The 18,583-nt window shown below is 36.9% G+C and overlaps 1 protein-coding gene across 1 annotated transcript; it reads right to left on the bottom strand.

Moving 5' to 3' along the window:
• Positions 1-249: 249 nt before the first annotated feature.
• Positions 250-16,986, bottom strand: LOC127633202 (transcription factor A, mitochondrial-like). The gene is made up of 7 exons (XM_052112068.1): positions 16,783-16,986; positions 14,484-14,611; positions 14,297-14,367; positions 13,827-13,976; positions 7,975-8,070; positions 3,737-3,793; positions 250-3,214 (listed from the first exon to the last, which is right to left on the bottom strand). Exons 1-7 carry the CDS (start codon positions 16,866-16,868, stop codon positions 2,978-2,980), a joined length of 825 nt encoding a protein of 274 aa, XP_051968028.1. The 5' UTR covers positions 16,869-16,986; the 3' UTR covers positions 250-2,977.
• Positions 16,987-18,583: the final 1,597 nt, after the last annotated feature.

The raw sequence follows: 18,583 nt of genomic DNA, 5'->3' as shown, positions 1-18,583 counted from the left end.
TGCCCACAGCAACCAACGTTTGGAGAACTTTGAGCAGCTAAGTGTTTCAGATGAAGAAGAACTACTGTTTATTCAACTTCCTGATACCCTACCTGGCCAGCCTAAAATCACCAGCCCACAGAAGACAAGAAAAGAAGATAACAAGCTTGAGGACAAACGCTCGTCGCATGTTAAAGTACTGGTTAGTTCACATTTCACACTACGGTACTGTACAAACCACAGTTAAGACAACCCATATTCAGTCTGATATAAAACATTTATTAAACAGCTATCTGGAATACCTGATTCTGATTAGTCAATCAGGGCACCCTGCTGTCAAATACTTCTGGATGACTGCTAAACTATATAACTGATGCAACCAAGCACTAATGCAATTAGTTTAAAGGGACAGTTCATCCAAAAAGGAAAATTCTCTCATCATTTACTCATCCTCATGCCATCTCAGATGTGTCCCTGTGTATGGCTTTTTTTCTTCTGCAGAACATAAGCGAAGATTTTTAGAAGAATATTTCAACTTTATAGGTCCATGCAATGCAAGTGAATGGTCATCAGACCTTTGAAGCTCCAAAAGCACATAAAGGTAGCGTAAAAGTAATCCATACAACTCCAGTTTTTAAATCCATGTCATCTGAAGAGGTATCATAGATGTGCATGAGAAACAGATCAATATTTAAGTCCTTTTTTACTATTAATCTTCAATTTCACTTTCTTTGTCTTTTGTTTTTTATGAATGTCAGATTCTTCGTGCATATCGCCACCTACTGGGCAGGGAGAAGAATATCATATCGCTTCTGAATACAACGATTAAACAACTGGAGTCAGATGGATTACTTTTATACTTCCTTTTTGAGCTTCAATGTTCTGGTCACCATTCACTTGCATTTTGAGGACCAACAGAGCTGAAATATTCTTCTAAAAAAATCTTTGTTTGTGTTCAGCAGAAGACAGAAAGTCATACACATCTGGGCTGGCATGAGGGTGAGAAAATGATAAGAAAATTTACATTTTTGGATGAACTATCCTTTTAAGTCTCTCATATCATATCACCGCAGTCTCTTCTCACATAACAAAAACGTTAAAACTCAAATCAATATTTCATGTCCATTTATTTATTCATAGATGTGTAATAAAGGTAATGTACAGTCAGCCTCTCAGACTTTATTTTGCAATAATGACTGTCTGGCTGTACAGTATATTATCTATGCTTAATGTCATCTTCGGTGTCCTCTGAAAGATATGAATGTGATAAAATCATTCTTTAGGATCAGACTGATAAGACCTATATGCCTGTTCTGTCGGATTTCTCAGAGGGTCTAATTGGAAAACTGCTAATTAGAAAATCTGGTAAAGTCCAGCTGGTGATGGGAAATGTTGCATTAGATGTCTCAGAGGGAGTGGCTTTCTCTTTCCTTCAGGTAAGTACAATGCACACTCATTTTATCAGGCATAATGTAGCACAATTATCTAGTAAAGGTAGATCTATCAGATTGAAGTTACAGTGGGCCCCAAAAAGTATATGAACACAAACTTTAAATTGTGCACACAATGTATGCATTTCATTTTATAGAAAACAAAATATCAAACCTAGCTGCATTTATTATATATAGATTATTATATATTTATTTTATAGAAAGACGGTACAAGCACACTTTTCAAGCAAAACACTTCACAAAAAGGTTATTAGGCTTTAAATGATAAAAAATACATACACGGTTCAAAATGAAGCCAAGAAGTATTTGGACTTTTTCTGGTTGACAAATGTTAGTTGAACATGTCCATATTTAATGTGATAAACTCCACCTGTGGTTACTTTGCTAGGACACCTGTGTGAACTTGAGGGGAACTGACTTCATACATCCACTAAAAATCACTTTGACACCAGGTGATTGAAAGATTGTAAATAATGACTAAAAATTGAGATAGTTGGTATGATATTTTTTATAACTGAATTCTTGCACTGATGATGTCATTTACACGTAAAGGAATACGCAGAAGTAAAAACTGTCATTTTTATCTGCAGCAACTTGTTTGTGTGCGGCTGTCAGAGGGTTTGACTGGGGACATGACTGTTCTGGGGAACATCACTCACAAATTGGTGTGTTTACCTGATTTTGAGACTTTACTCCAAGAGGTCAAACTGTCATCTGACCCCTGCTCAGCCTCAAAGTCCTGATTTTATCCCCATTATATTTCAAAATAATAAAAATAACTTTCTTAATATTTTTTAAATGTACATGTTTTAATTATCTCATCATTTACTCACCCTCATACAATCCCAGATGTGTATGACTTTCATTCTTCTGCAGAACACAAAGATTTTTGAAAATATATCAGCTCTGTAGTTCCTTACAATGCAAGTGAATGATGGTCAGAACTTTGAAGCTCCAAAAAGCTAATAAAAGCAGCATAAAATTAATAGATATGACTCAAGTGGTTTAATCCATGTCTTCAGAATCTATATGATAAGTGTGGGTGAGAAACAGATCAATATTTAGGTCCATTTTTACTATACATTCTATGCTGCCCAATACGTCACAATACACAAAGAATGTGAATAGGCAAAAACAAAAGAAGAATGTGAATGTGTAGATTTATAATATAGTATATATGTCAAACTGGAAAAAAAAAAAAGATACATTGAAAAGATGAAGACCTCCTGACTGGCCATGAAGGTCTGTCAGCTTTAAGGGGGTAGTTTACCCAGACATAAAAATTATGTCATTATTTACTCACCCTCATGTTCTTCCAAGCCTTTGTGTCTTTGAATAACAATAAAAGTACTGCCATTCATCATCTTAAGTGCCCCACAGAATTGTGAGAGAATTTTATTTTTTTGGGGGTGAACTATCGTTTTAAATCCTTCATGTTTTGAATCTACATAAATACTGTGATAACAGAAAGCATGGAGCCTTTTTATTCAGGACGGAACTGGCCTTTATACAACACACTCTAACAGAGTAATGTACTGTACATTGTCTCACTTCTTGGTGCTTGTCACAGTCTTTTTTGCAGCAGTTTTCTTTTTCGGTGCTTTTGCCTTCAGCACTGTGATTGTGGATTTCTTCTGTCTGTCTTTGGTGGACGTCACCTTAATAGGTCTCCTCTCTTTTCTCCGAACAAGGTCTTCCCTTCCGATTTCTGTCATGTGCTCCTCCCACGATTGCATTTCATTTTTGTAACGGACTTTGTCGTCTTCTGCGAGCTGTGTGTAAATCTGAGAATGGAGCGGTGAGGTCAGATCTATTGTGATGATGCATGTTGAAAGGAAAAATTATATATTTTTTTCTCCCCAATTTGGAATGCTCAATTCCCAATGTGCTCTATGTCCTCGTGGTGGCGTAGTGACTTGCCTCAATCTGGGTGGCAGAGGACGAATCTCAGTTGCCTTTGCGTCTGAGACCGTCAATCTGCGCATTTTATCACGTGGCTTGTTGAGCGCGTTACTGCAGTCACATGGCGTGTGTGGAGGCTTCTGGACAGTATACTCCACGGCATCCACGCACAACTCACCACGCGCCCCGCCGAGAGCAAACCACATAATAGCGACCACGAGAAGGTTACCCCATTTGACTCAACCCTCCCTAGAAACCGGGCCAATTTGGTTGCTAAGGTGACCTGGCTGGAGTCACTCAGCACACCCTGAATTCAAACTCACGATCCAGGAGTGGTAGTTAGCGTCTTTACTCGCTGAGCTACCCAGGCCCCTTTGAAAATGGTGAATTGAGTTGAAACTCACTTGTTTCTGTGTGATGTTGAGTCTCTTCCAGTCATCTGTCAGTGACTTCATCCTCGCCTGGAAGGAGAGATGACGTTCAACAACCAAAACACTTTTTGTGAAAATAAATAACATGGTTCCCACACCTTTGACCCAGGAATTGCCATGACTTTTCCAGTCAAATGTGATTACTGGCTAAGGATTTTTAAGATCAATTATTTTTTAGACGTTACACTATCAAAAGCAATTTCTAGATGAATTAGGTAGTAGGTAGTAGTGTTTTTGTAATAATTTACTGTATATTATATAACACAAATTGTTGTTGTAATCAGGGACTAAAAATGGTTCAATGAATGAAAACCAAAACAATGTGATTTTCAATTGTTCCTGAGTGAATATGTTATTTTTAAATGCTGGTAACTGGTTGTGACGAGGAGGAGGGCGGGGCCGGCACTCAATCAGGCTAATCAGCCGAGCTAATCAGCCGAGTGATAAGTGCAGCGAGATGCGGAAGTTCGAGAGAGAGAGAGCTACAGGCAGCGGCCCTGTATGCATTTGTGTTTATGTTTAGTCTTCATGTTTCAATTTATCATTAAACAATATTTTGATGGTTCATCCGGTTCCCGCTTCCTCCTTTCCATTGAACCTTGTTACATTGGTGCCAAAACCTAGGAAGCTGGAGGGATGCACTGTCGTGGAGTCCTTGCCAATACCAGCCAACCCAGGAGCAGTCGGGGACAGAGACATCACTGCCGGCCACCAAGGATCTGAGGTACGCTGCCGTTTCCCCCCCATAGAAAAAGCTGTTGTCCGCCAGAGGTTGGGGAGTGGCTGAGGGCCGGACGACAGCGTATCTGGGTGCCGGCAAACCAGGTATTTCCTCTCCTCTTTTTTGTTTTTCCCTCCCCTCGTCCCCCTCCCCAGCCCTAGAGTGGTGGGGAAAATCCCCCCAACCGGTTATCATTTGGAAAGGAGGCTGCAGAATGCCCGAACGGGAACCAAAAAATACTGTTTCTGCTTAGAGCAAACTGAAATGACAAACATTTGTTTTTTAGCTGGTTCTAAGAAGTATTAAAAATGTACGTAATCAATTTTAATCACTATCAATGTGCTTAGAACTGATATTCAATCTCCAAAGATATTTCACAAGGTTTGCAGACTTCTGTACTTTACACAATCAGCCACAACAATAAAACAAACTGCCTAATATTGTGTAGGTCCCCCTCGTGCCACTAAAACAGTGCCTAGCATTCTAAGATGCTGTTCTTCTCCCCAAAATTATACAGAGCGATTATCTGATTTACCGTAGACTTTGTCACCAGTATTATGTTGTTTTAAGCACCATTCTAGAGACTGTTGGGTTGAGATCAGCGGTTACAGAAATACTCAAACCAGCCCGTCTGGCAACAACCATCATCAATGTGATTATCTAATCAGCCAATACTGTGGCAGCAGTGCATTAAATCATGCAGAGACGGGTCAGGAGCTTCAGTCAATGTTAACATCAACCATCAGAATGGGGAAAAAATGTGATCTCAATTATTTGGCATGATCGTTGGTGCCAGATTGGCTGTTTTTTTTTCTCCCCAATTCTCTATGCACTCAAAGTCCTCGTGGTGGTGTAGTGACCGTCAACACTAGTTTGTTTGCAGCAACACATCACGTGCACTTGAAACGTCACTTTCATAAGCAGTTAATGGTGGATGCTTCAATGTAGTAAAAAAACATTAAGTGTTCCATTTGGGACGACACTATGCTTTTCATACACTACAGTACATGCCATGGCTGAGTGCATAGTATATTTTGTTAGTGCATAGTGTATAGTGTGTCATTTTGGGCACAGCTAGGGTGTTATTCTGCATGTCTGATAATATACCAGATAACACAGCGGCTTGTTCAAAAACAAAAGACAATGATGAAAAATGAAAACTAAGTTATGTCAGTTCTCTTATGTATCTGTGTCCTATAGATTGTGAGAAAGTTTTCATGATTTATGCTTAGATCGTTTTTGAAATATGGATATCTTTAGACAGATGAGGCTAGTAAGTGATTTCATCTAACTAGAGTAATGTAAACACATTATGCAAGTATTGTGGCCATACTTTTGATGATGTGAACAGTGTGTAGTTAATGTTTTGTGTATTGGACACATTTACTTTCATTGTAAGTGCCTTACTGAATGCATTTATTTATTTTAAAGGATGAGTTGAAATTATTTTTTGGTAATCAACATTACAAATGCTGTCAATAGAGTTTAATTTGTATGAAACATGAAGCACTCTCAACATTCTCACTTCATTCTCAAATGTTTGAGCAAAGCATCCACATCTTTTGGCAGATTTGCAAACTGTTCTATCGTCTTTACTCTTCACACTTTTGTCTGATATACAAATCATTTCCACAATTACAGCCGGCACCACACAAGCAGACTCAAAACAACTCGTAAAATATTTATTTCCTAATTTCTTCACGTTATTTTAATGCTCTGATTAAACCCACAATCCCTTAATTTTTAATTAATTAAAATGGTTAAGATTTAGTTTCATCATTTTATCACTCCACAGAAATAGAGTAACCGTGCGTCTCCACTCCGTCACTGCATGTCATTAACACAGTGTGTAGGAACATTTGTCATTTCACGATAGTTTAAAGTGAAACCAGAGTGCTTTGTGTTCACTATCAAAGTTTATACTCGTTTATATTTCCACGTGAGTTTGACGTGAGCATCTGCTGACAGCGCGCACATCAGAGCACTTCATGCGCTCTTCCGGACAGGAGCTGGTTGACGTCCGCGGTGCGGCTCAGTGACACTCGGACTCGACGAAGACACACAAACGTGCCGTTCATGGCATTTCTGCAATATCTTCGCTTAAAAAGTCCCTTATTTGGCCATTAAAATGTGATTGGAATTTGAATGCACAATAATCAGACGGTTATTTAATAATCGCGAAAGGCCTAGTGGTAAAAGAGTGATTTAGGGTGTTTACAGACCTGATTTTTTCCAAATCTATTTTGTATTTTAACAGCGGTTAAAATAGTTACAATGTTGCATTTTCTTCATTTAGTAGATTCAGATCATACATCGATATACCTGTTAAAATTATATACTTGTAAAAATGTGTCAACGGGTACAGATTTTAGAGTATTTTTTATATCACGGTTATGCAAAAGGTCACTGAATATTTATTTCTTTACAAATTTGCTGACACCTTCCTACCTGTGTCTGTTCTTCTGCGATCCAAAAGAGATAAGCGATCGTGCTAAAATTACCTAAGGAAATTATTAAATTACTTGCATATTAAACGTGCAAATATACAGCATCTAATATAGTCGATTTGATTATGAATTACAGTCACAAGCTGATTTTGTCTCTGCAGATCCATCAGGTACGTTCATGGTTTTTATAGGGATATTTTTGCTTTGTTGGACCGTTGGGTGTGATTGCATGCTCACCAGAAGCTAACCGCTCCAGAGTTTGTATCAGTCCGAGCAATTGTTTTGGTGTGGATCCAAGTGCGATTGCTGTGTTCATATATGCCAAAACTAACCAAACCAAGGAGAAAACGCACCAGTTTCCGTTAGTAAATGCTACAAACGAGCCAGGTGTACGAATCATGGAGAAACCTTACCTTGTGAAAGTGTGTGATTTTTGGATTTATTACCTCGAGGTTTGCTGTAGAACGTGTATGTCCATATGCAGCTTTCGGTGAGTAAAGAAATTTCGTTCAATAAAAACAGACTGTTGTGGCTCCGCTTTCTGATGTCATTTTGATGAAAACGTTCATATCAGCTAGACGTCTTGTCAGTTCTTCAGTAAAAGTATCTCACTGGTCACTTGATAAGAACACAAGAGCCCGCCTCTGCGTCGGAACAATTTTTTCTGTCACGTTTGATCCTTTTTTCGTGTTGCTGGAACCACTAATTCAGCAGGGAGTCCCGAGAGTCAAGTGATTAATGACCTTGCGCAGGTAGATGCTAATGCGTGCTTCGTCTCCCTCCGCCTGGCCGTAAAGCAATTAATAAAGAACACACCTGAAAATCACTGCAAAAATCAGCTAGTGTGGTACATGTTTAATGTAATGTTCAGCCATTTCTGTGTGTGTGTGTGTTTAGCTCTTGACCCCTCCCGTCCTCCACCTTTTCCACCCCCGTAACCGCCCACATCTGTTCACACCAATTCCATGAGTCTGTTTGTTTTTAGCTTTACAAATTGTTGTCTACAGTAAAACAAAAATTGTCTAATTAGAGCCAGTCTTCACCTGCATAGTAGTTCCTTTCGCTTCCTCAAAGTTCTCTGCCATGAAGATGTTGAAGGCACTCCTGGAGCGTTTGGGCTTGCCAAGAGTATTCAGCTCCTACAATTACAACACAATATTTATTTAAAATCTCAATGTTGGACCTGTCTGTACCCCAGATACACAATAATGTATGCTACTTGTACTCAAGTGCAATTAGTGTTCTATAATAAAGGAGACTCCAGTGAATATTTCTCAAAGTAAATGTATTTTTTATGGTCAGTTTCTGCATAGCCCACATGCCTTAAGTCTTAAAGGGCACCTATTAAGATAAGTGTCCCCAGAATGTGTCTGTGAAGTTTCAGCTCAAAATACCCTACAGATATTTTATTATCCCATGTTGAAATCGGCCATTTGTGGGTGGGAACAAAGAGCTGTTTGTGTGTGTGTGTCTTTAAATGCAAATGAGCTGGTGCTGCCCGCCCTGTATCCAGAATAGGGTCTCTGCTTCGGATAACTAGACATCATAAGCAATATGACTGACAGCGAAAATAGTGGTGTTCAGCCCTATATGTTTGAACCAGAGTCAGACACTGAAGTAACAACTTTGAAAATGAACCAGGAAGTTTCCAAATGGTTATTTGATAAATGTATTTATTTGTTGTACAGATCTTTCAGCAGTTTTGCAATGATGAATGAGCAACACAAACAAATATTGTTACAACGTTCACTATGCGCTATAACTGAACAACACACACAAGCAAACGTCCTTCGGCAGTGTCCGTCAACAGTCGTGGGCAGGACCTGTACAAAGTGAACTCACTTTGTACAGCATCTGTGAACGGCTTGATCTGAGACAGTGCTTATGATTAATGGGGACTAAAAAAAAAAGGACTGGGTGGATTTTTATCATTATAGGGTAGTTGTGTACACACACTGCCAACACACATTTATGTTCAAACACCATGTCAAAGTGAATTTTGCATAATAGGTCCCCTTTAAGGTTACTTTAAAGGAATATTCTAGGTTCAATACAAGTTAAGCTCAATGTACAGCATGTGTGGCATAATATTGATTACCCTAAAAATAAATTTAGTCTCATCCCTCCTTTTCTTTAAAAAAACAAATCAAGGTTAAATTGAGGCACTTACAATGGAAGCGGTTTCACTGTTTCACAAATATAGGCACAAGACAAACAATATGCATGTAAACATTTTAGTGTGATAAAATCACTTAATTTTTCTGTGTAAATTATAGCACATTTTTCAACTTCTTTGCCATGACAATGTAATGTAAAAAAAAAAAAAAATTAAAACAACTGTAAATAATTATGATTTAAACAACTTTATAGCTCAAATAATACATGAGTTTTAACAGAAGAATTAATGTAAGTGCTTTTATAAAACGCTAAGCTTCACATTTCTGTGTATTAACATTAAAAAATTGTCCCCGTTCACTTCCACTGTAAGTGCTTCATTGTAACCTCGATTTTTTTATTTTTTAAAGAAATTAAGTACAACCCGAAATACATTTTTGTGGTAATCAACATTATGGCACAAATACTGTCGATTGAGCTTAAAGGGATATTTCACCCATAAATGAAAATTCTCTCATAATTTACTCATCCCCATGCCATCCCAGATGTGTATGACTTTCATCCTTCTGCAGAACAAAAATGAAGATTTTAGAAGAATATTCCAGCTCTGTAGGTCCATACAATGCAAGAGAATGGATGCAACATTTTTGAACCAAAAAAAAAAGCACAAAAAGCCAGAATAAAATAATCCATATGACTGCAGTGGATTAATTAATGTCTTCTGAAGCTAAATGTTAGGTGTGTGTAAGAAATGGATCAATAAACATTTTTTACACTGAAAATTCACGAGGGTCGAGGTCAAGCGCTTTGGCAAGTTTGCGTGAGAACTGACACGTGACATAAGGAAGAGCATAGAGAATCACATAAAGATGCCTTATTCGCCTGGTTTGAATACGTCAACTGCAGAGCCATCTTGGAACAGTAAACAAGGTGAGCTGTTTGAATCGGTTTGAATGCAAGTGAGTGAGTGAGGAGTGAGTAACCCTAAGTCAGATCAAGCTTCTTGCTCAGACTGCTGCATAAACTCCTTTTTGTCAAAAAAGTACTGCGGTCCATAGAAACAGCTGCTAATAAGGGATCTACACTATGTATGAATATCTATGCAGAGGAGACTTACGCACTTACGTCACATGAGAGCTAGTTTGAACTACACCCTCATCAACATACAAGCTTCAAGCTGGCCGGAAGCAAACATATTTAGTAAAAAAAAATATATACTGATATTTATCTTAGGCATACCTAATGTTTAGCTTCAGAAGACATTAATTAATCCACTGGAGTCGACGGCCGGCACTGAATCAGATGATCAGTGGGACAGCGAAATAAAGGGGAGCCGGAGAAGCCAGTTCGAGAGAGAGAGACGCATGCGGCCACGCTGCATGCGTGTGCGTTTGTCTTATATTTATGTTGAGTTTTGCATTAAAACTTTATATTGACTGTTCAGCTGGTTCCCGCGTCCTCCTTGCCCATCCTTTACCGGATACGGTGGTGCTGAAACCCGGGAGGGAGGAGGGAGGCGCTGTCACAGAGACCTCACTGCTGCCATCCACCAGGGGAGCAGCTGCAGTCGCAGCCATCTGCCTGGGGACTGAGGGGTCTCTGACAGCCGCAGAGAGCCAGAGGAACCGCGGCTATCTGCCGAGAATGAGAGGAGCGGTTTCATCCCTACAGAGCTGAAATATTCTTCTAAAAACCTTTGTTTGTGTTCTGCTGAAGAAAGAAAGTAATACGGATCTGGTATGGCATGAGGGCGAGTAAATTATGAGAGAATTTTCATTTTTGGGTGAACTATCCCTTTAACTTGTTTGCTGCTTGTTCAGTTTGCTTAATTGAAATAATCTAAAGCAACCCAATTCTAAAATATTGTCACAACTTGACTTTATTGCATTCCATTTAAATTTGTATAATTAGTAGGGCTGTTGATTTAACGCATTAATTCAGTGCGATTCATTTTATTAAAAATAACACGTTAAAAAATTTTCCACAATTAATCGCAATGCCCCCGAACCGTAATAAGGAAGATTCCTCAGAAATGCAAGCTTGTAGTACCGCCTGTTTACTCCAGAGGGCAGTAATTGAAATTTCAACTGTATGGCAACACACAGTTTATACAGTGAACAAAACAACTCTTCAGCAGCAGCACAACACAAAAGTGCGTTACGTTCTTGCGTTGAAAACACTTGAAGGAGCGCAAATTCGAACTACGAGATCTCAAGATGTATTCCAAGTATTAAACTATATTTAACTTGACACAGTGACCTAAAAATATTATGTTTATGATGCAACACACCCGAGACGCTACACAAGCATGTCTGATGCAGGTGTACATTGACGGGTCCTTAAACAAACCCTCATAATAAATCTCAAACTGATTGACAAATTCACTTGTGAAATGGATTGCTGTGAACTGTGTGTCAATGATTGGCTTAGGTTCAATAATATGGTAGTAAACAATACATTGTATTCTAAAGCCGTTTTTTGTATTGTCTTGGTAATGACAATACCAAGACAATACAATTGGTAAACATGGTAATACTAAAGCAAATGTCCATAAAGTTCATAATAAAGATATAATAGTAAATGTTCAAAAACCCTGAATTACCAAGGCAAATGTAAAAAAAAAAAAAATAACACAATAATACCATGAGACAGGTCCAAAAACATAGTAAGACCACAGTAAATTTCCAAAAACCCTGTATTACCATAGTAAAAGTAACAAAAAAATAAAACATGATGGTGCCATGCCAAATGTAAAAAAAATTATAATTAAACACAAAAATACCAAGTATTAAAACCAAGTATTACCATAATAAATGCAAAAACACAAAACATGAAAATACTATGGTAAATGTACAAAAATATAGTATAGCCATAGTAAATTTAAAAATGATAGTACTATGTTACATGTCCAAAAAGCTTGGTATTACCATATTAAATGTACATGTTTTTTTTTGTTTTTTTACATAAATATGGTATTACTATAGTAAATGTTTAAAAACATCATATTACAATGGTAATTGTAAAAAAATAGCACGATGTTACCATGTCAATGATTGGCTTAGGTTCAATAATATGGTAGTAAACAATACATTGGATTCTAAAGCCGTTTTTTGTATTGTCTTATCAATGATTAACTTAATTATCTTAATATTTTTATTATATATATATATATATATATATATATATATATATATATATATATATATTTATTTTTTTATTATTTTGTGGCAGCGGGGGCGTGGTCAAGCGCCCGTCCGGGAGAGAAAAGCGGTAAGGGCGCTTACACCTGAGCTAAATTATGTCTGACACCTGTCTCTAATTTCAGTGAGCACGGGGAAAGCGGCATAAAAAGCAGCCAGAGGGCCTCCACAGAGAGAGAGAGAGAGACAGAGAGATGTGTGTAGCTGAAGGCTCAGTGCCGTGTTGTGTGTATATGTATATTGTGGAAGCTGTGTGTACTACATTGTGGCAACATTAAAAGTGACTGACCTGAACTGCCTTGTGAGAAGTTCTCTTACATATTTAAAGATAACTTTGTATAATTATTTCATCATTATATATTGAATTATTGTTATATGAGGGGCTTTCTCAGCAAATATTTGTATATGCGATTAAATGTGATTAATTAATTAACACCATCATGTAATTAATTTGATTAAAAAATTAAACAATTGACAGCCCTAATAATTAGTTTACTTAATCCATTTGAGTTGGGACAACATGAATACTTTTTGCAGTGTTAATGTAAAAGTGATCAAACTGGGCAGAGGGTTTCCATTTCCCAGCATGCTTTGCTTGGGACTGTATGGGGAGAACAAGTGTTGAAATTATGTGTTATTTTATGCATTTTTGAGCAAGATGAGTATATAAGGAGATTTGATCATGTTTAATGTTCTGTTATTGTATATTGGTATTTAAAAAGAGTGTCCGTTATGCTGAAGTTTTAATTTACTTAAAACTATTACCACAACAATTCATTTGGACTTGTCCCTCCTTTTCTTTAAAAACAATGTTACAGTGAGACACATTATCATCAACGTTATGCCACAAATGCTGTTGAATGAGCTTAACGTGTATTGAACCCGGAATATTCCTTTAATTTGATAATTATCCAAACCATAACCCAGACTATTGGGTCGATAATTGCTGATATATATGGCTAGTTCTAATTAGACCTGGGTGCAAATAGTCACTCCCTTTTTTGAATGCAAGAGACGAGAACATTCATGATTTGTAAAAGGAGATATTCTTGTTACTGACACCACTTGTTCGATCACCAGCTGCTCAAAATGCCCAAACATCACTTTTGCAATTATAAAAGATTAGAACAGAAGAACAGGGAGCCCTGCAACAGATGTCATGTTCCCCACAAAGCCCCCCACTGAACATCGTGTCAGTCTGAGATTACATAAAGAGATGGCCAATTGAGACGGCCTAAATAGATAGAAGAACTGTGGAACATCATATCTGCCAACAACCAAGAGAAACTGTGTCCAGATGTATCTAGGAGACTTGGTGCTGTTTTAAAGGCAAAGGTGGTCACACCGAATATTGATTTAGCTTTTTTATGTTTACTGAACTTTGTATGATGTTAACTGATAAATGAAAACTATTTATATCATTATTTTTAAAGACATTCTCACTATGCAACATTTTTCACAAGTGTCTAAAACTTTTGCACAGTACTGTAGTTTGTAAAATTCATGACTCTGAATATGAGACCAAGTTATTGAGTGGAACCACTTCCCATTGGAGGTGAGATTTACTAAGAAACACTCACCTTCTTTTTCCTAATTGCTTTTCTTTTGGCCATCTTCTGTCTCCTCTCCTCTGCAATAGCAGCAGACTGTGCTGGGGTGAGCTGGGCTTTGTATTTCTCCACAGCAAGCTTGTACTGCTCCCTAGCTGCCAAAGATGCATCCTGAAATGGCTGTGATACATATGCTAGAGTTCAAACACAAGAAATTCACTTAAATTGTCAATATTTTTTTAGAGTTTACTGCAGTTATCAAACTAGTGATGGTTAATTGTTTGAGTATTATCCATTTTGAGATTATTGTGTCAATCAATGACAGAGGCAGCTTGGTCAGTTAGAGAAGTGCTGCGGAGTAAAGAAAGTGTTAATTTCAGCAATTTTGTGTGGATATTAATTTATATAATTCAACAATATTATGTTCAGTTCTGGAATAAATTAAGAGATCACTGCATTCATTTAGAATGGGGATAGAATATAGGCAAACTCAAATGTACCTGCTTCTGTTCAGGAGTCAGGATTCTCCACTGCTGGGCTATCTTTCTAACAATATCCACATTTTTCACTCCTGGATGAAAGAGCGTGTTCATTAAGAGATTCAATATGTGAATTTTGTGAAACAAACCTGGTATGCCTTACAACCAGAGAGGTTATAGAAGTGAATCTTGCAATCCAACACACTACCTGGATTTTGTCTGATGAAGGTGGGCTGAATCTCCTGCACATATTTCATGTATGCTGTGAGGGGTCGCTTAGGTGGACCCCCTGTTGTGGTACAAAAACTCTTTATCACTGGAACTACACAGGAGCACCTACAATTACAAAACAACAGGACATTATACAAGACTACAATGAATAACAAATATTACCAAAATAAATGTTAAAAGAAAATGATAATACCAAGGTACATGTCAAAAAACCATGGTATTACCATATTAAATGTAAAACAAACCTTATGTACATGCGCACAAATATAGTTTTACTATAGTAAATGTTAAAAAACATCATATTACCATGGTAAATGTAAAAAAATAAAACATGATACCACGAGACATGTCCAAAAATATGGTATTACCATAGTAAAAGTTAAAAAATACAATAGTGCCAAGGTACATGTCCATACCAAGTGTGCCGCACAAGCCCTCAAAAGTGAAGCCAAAACGTCTCGATCGCCCCCCGGTGACTGGTCCTAGTATAGGTCATAAACCCCGCCTCCCCATGTTATTCAACGGGATGTGAGACCAACTAAACAATTAAATTACAATTCACATATCTTTTTTCCAAAGATAGAAACTACAGTAAATGACAGAAACTATCACGTTGATGTAATTTCAAGTGTTTGTTTTCAAAATAAGTTTGTTTTTAGTTAGTTATTTGATGCTATAAAAACGGTGCTGTGACATCATGATTGACAGCTGTGATTGACAGGTTCTCTGAGCGAAGTAGTCACTGAAGCACCAACTGACTTTTTTTCGGGATCTTCGGATGACTGAGGAGATTGGAGCTTTAAATTTAATATCTAAATTTCTATAATTAATTATTTCACACCGTCAAAAGTCAAAAGTGCAGGGGCGTGTGCTTGAGATTGACTCAGCGAGAGTGAGGGCGGGGCCTTGATTTCGCGGCTTTACTTCCTGCTCACTAGTGCGCAGGTCTGGTCCCGAAATCGCAACTGTGCAGACTCAAGTCCCAAGACGTCAGCGCCATATCGGGACAATGGCGGCTTCAGTTCTCACCAATGGAAAAGAGCGAAGGGGCGTCGTCCATCTTTTTTTACAGTCTATGGTCCATACACATGGTATTACCATAGTAAAAGTAAACAAATACAATAGTGCCAAGGTACATGTCCATACACATGGTATTACCATAGTACATTTGCAAAAAACATCATAATACCATGAGACATGTCCAAACACATGGTATTTCCAAAGTAAATGACAAAAAATATGATAGTACCATGGTGCATGTCCATAAACATGGTAATACTACAGCAAATGTCCATAACGATCATAATAACATGGTAAATGTTAAAAAACCCTGAATTACCATGTTAAATGTAAAAAAAAATAAAACATGATAGTACCATGGCAAATGTAAAAAAAAAAAAAACACAATAATACCATGAGACATGTCCAAAAACATGGTAAGACCACAGTAAATGTCCAAAAACCCTGTATTACCATAGTAAAAGTAACAAAAAAATAAAACATGATGGTGCCATGCCAAATGTAAAAAAAAAAATGATAATTAAACACAAAAATACCAAGTATTAAAACCAAGTATTACCATAATAAATGCAAAAACACAAAACATGATAATACCATGGTAAAATGTACAAAAATATAGTATAGCCATAGTAAATTTAAAAATGATAGTACTATGTTACATGTCCAAAAACCTTGGTATTACCATATTAAATGTACATTGTTTTGTTTTTATACATGTGCATAAATATGGTATTACTATAGTAAATGTTCAAAAACATCATATTACCATGGTAATTTTAAAAAAATAGCACGATGTTACGATAATAAATGTAAAAGAAAAAATACATTATACCACGAGACAGGTCCAAAAACATGGTGTTACCATAGTAAATTTGGAAAAAACATCATAATACCATGAGACATGTCCAAACACATGGTATTTCCAAAGTAAATGTCAAAAAACATGATAGTACCATGGTGCATGTCCATAAACATGGTAAGACTACAGTAAATGTCCAAAAACTTTGCATTACCATAGTAAATATCCTACAGTTTTTTTTTATGAAAAATAAATAAAAACATGATAATACCATGGTGAATGTAAAAAAAAAAAAAATTAAAAAAAAAAATAAATAGTATTACCCTAGTAAATGTTCAAAACGTGGTTAGTGCAAGTAATTGCAAATGTGTGATTTATGCAGTCTTGTTATGATTTCGAAGACATAACTCAACAAACTGCACATGCATGAATAACCTTAAACTGGAAGCATGCTCACCTCACAGCAGATGCAGAACAGAACAAACCCAAAGACTTCAGCAGAACATTTGCACCGACTGACAGCAAACTGAACGGAGCCATCATTCACGCGCTCAGACAATCCCAGTAATGTCAATAAGATATTTAATGGACACACAGATACTTAGTTAGAATAAACTGTTATGGTTGTGAATTATCATGTCCCCCTCCTGCGATAACACCGAGGGGCATCATGGGAGAAACATTAGTACTACATTCACAGAAGTACTTTCACGAAACGAACATTTAGGAAATTGCCAGGTAATGGATTCACCTCATGCTTTGTGTTGTTTTTTAAAATGGTAGTATTATAATATTGACGGTTTTCCTGCAATATATAACATTAAATGCTCTAGTCCAGATCAACGGAGGACGCAGCGCTGTGTTCAAATCAGTTTGGCATGCCACTTTTAAATTGGGCTGAATTAATCTTTCATATTAATCTTTCTTGACTGTAATATTCTGTAAGCATTTGTCAGACGAATCTGAGCTGATGAGTTAAGTCCTCTAAGGACTTTTATTTTGCTATTTAGGACTCAATACATACAGTGAATATAAAAAATGCAACTGAAATGAAGAACGAGGCACAAATAATGTATTTTGTTGAATTCATCAAGCAAATACGTCATCCAGGCTTTATTTAAAAAAAAAAATAAAATAAAAAAAAAGCCTTGATAGACTCAAAACAATTAAAAGGGGCAGTCTGGAAAGGGGTGAATCTGAGTTTTAAACCTTTTCTCATGAATATGATATGTTCTTAGTAACATACGTTATTTAATTATCTGCCATCTTGTTCTCATTTGTATAGGAACATAATTGTATTATTTTACATTGCTTTATACAAAAACAATGAATACAAAAAGGAACATTCATTCAAATGTAAAACAAAAACAAGCAATAAATAAATAAACAGGTGACAGAGAACTATAAAATAAAATAATACAAAGAGGAAAAGGTTGCCACTACTGCAACAATCCTTACTTAAAATATTACAGGTTCTATAGCCTTTTGACATTTACATTTACAAAACATTGTGTGTGTGTGTGTGTGTGTGTGTGTGTGTGTGTGTGTGTGTGTGTGTGTGTGTGTGTGTGTGTGTGTGTGTGTGTGTGAGTGAAACTAAAGTGGCAGTATGAAACAAACTGGCATTTAAAGGGTTAAAATCTTGAAAATGAATGAATATTTGGTAGTCATGATCAGGACCTCTGAGAAACTTTTTTTAATTGACGCACAAGGGTTTAGGACGACATAAACGTTCGTTTTCACATACAGAGATTGAGGCCAAAAGCAGAGTGAACACTGAGATTGTTTAAACATGACAATATTATATTGTTCAATGTTACAAAATGAACAAGTCAAGGGAAATCAACTGAATGTATCGTTCATCTGTTGAGTAACATTTATGGATGGGCGGATCGATACTAAAGCATTGGTACTTCCGATACTGGTGTGGTATCGATCCTCACTTACAAATATAGATTCTGAAGTTTTTTTTTTAAACTATTGATCTTATTATTTAGATAAAATTAATATTAATGCATCTCATAAGCATCGAAGTGGGGAAAAAAATATTATATTAGCGTATTGTTGCATGGCACCGGAACTATTTTTCTTTCGCTCATCTTGACGCACAGAAATGCTAAATTACACCAGCAGTCAGACAGTGCTTGTCACTAGAGTAGTGATAGTGCTCACCCTTTCAGACAGCGCTCGTTTGAAGAGGGAGCAGTGCTTTCCTGATGTAATGACAGAAAATAGAATCTGGAGTCATTCACACTAAG

This window comes from Xyrauchen texanus, chromosome 40 (genome assembly GCF_025860055.1).
Source record: "Xyrauchen texanus isolate HMW12.3.18 chromosome 40, RBS_HiC_50CHRs, whole genome shotgun sequence".
Classification (NCBI taxonomy): Eukaryota; Metazoa; Chordata; class Actinopteri; order Cypriniformes; family Catostomidae; genus Xyrauchen; species Xyrauchen texanus.
This window is presented reverse-complemented; position numbering and strand designations above follow the sequence as displayed.

Bases quoted from the DNA above. Each gene is read 5' to 3' on its own strand.
- LOC127633202 (XM_052112068.1), bottom strand. From the start codon at position 16,868: ATGATGGCTCCGTTCAGTTTGCTGTCAGTCGGTGCAAATGTTCTGCTG. The intron at 14,612-16,782 runs GTGAGCATGCTT...TTGTAATTGTAG, and splicing joins TGTTCTGCATCTGCTGTGAG to GTGCTCCTGTGTAGTTCCAG. The intron at 13,977-14,296 runs GTACATTTGAGT...TATGTATCACAG, and splicing joins TGACTCCTGAACAGAAGCAG to CCATTTCAGGATGCATCTTT.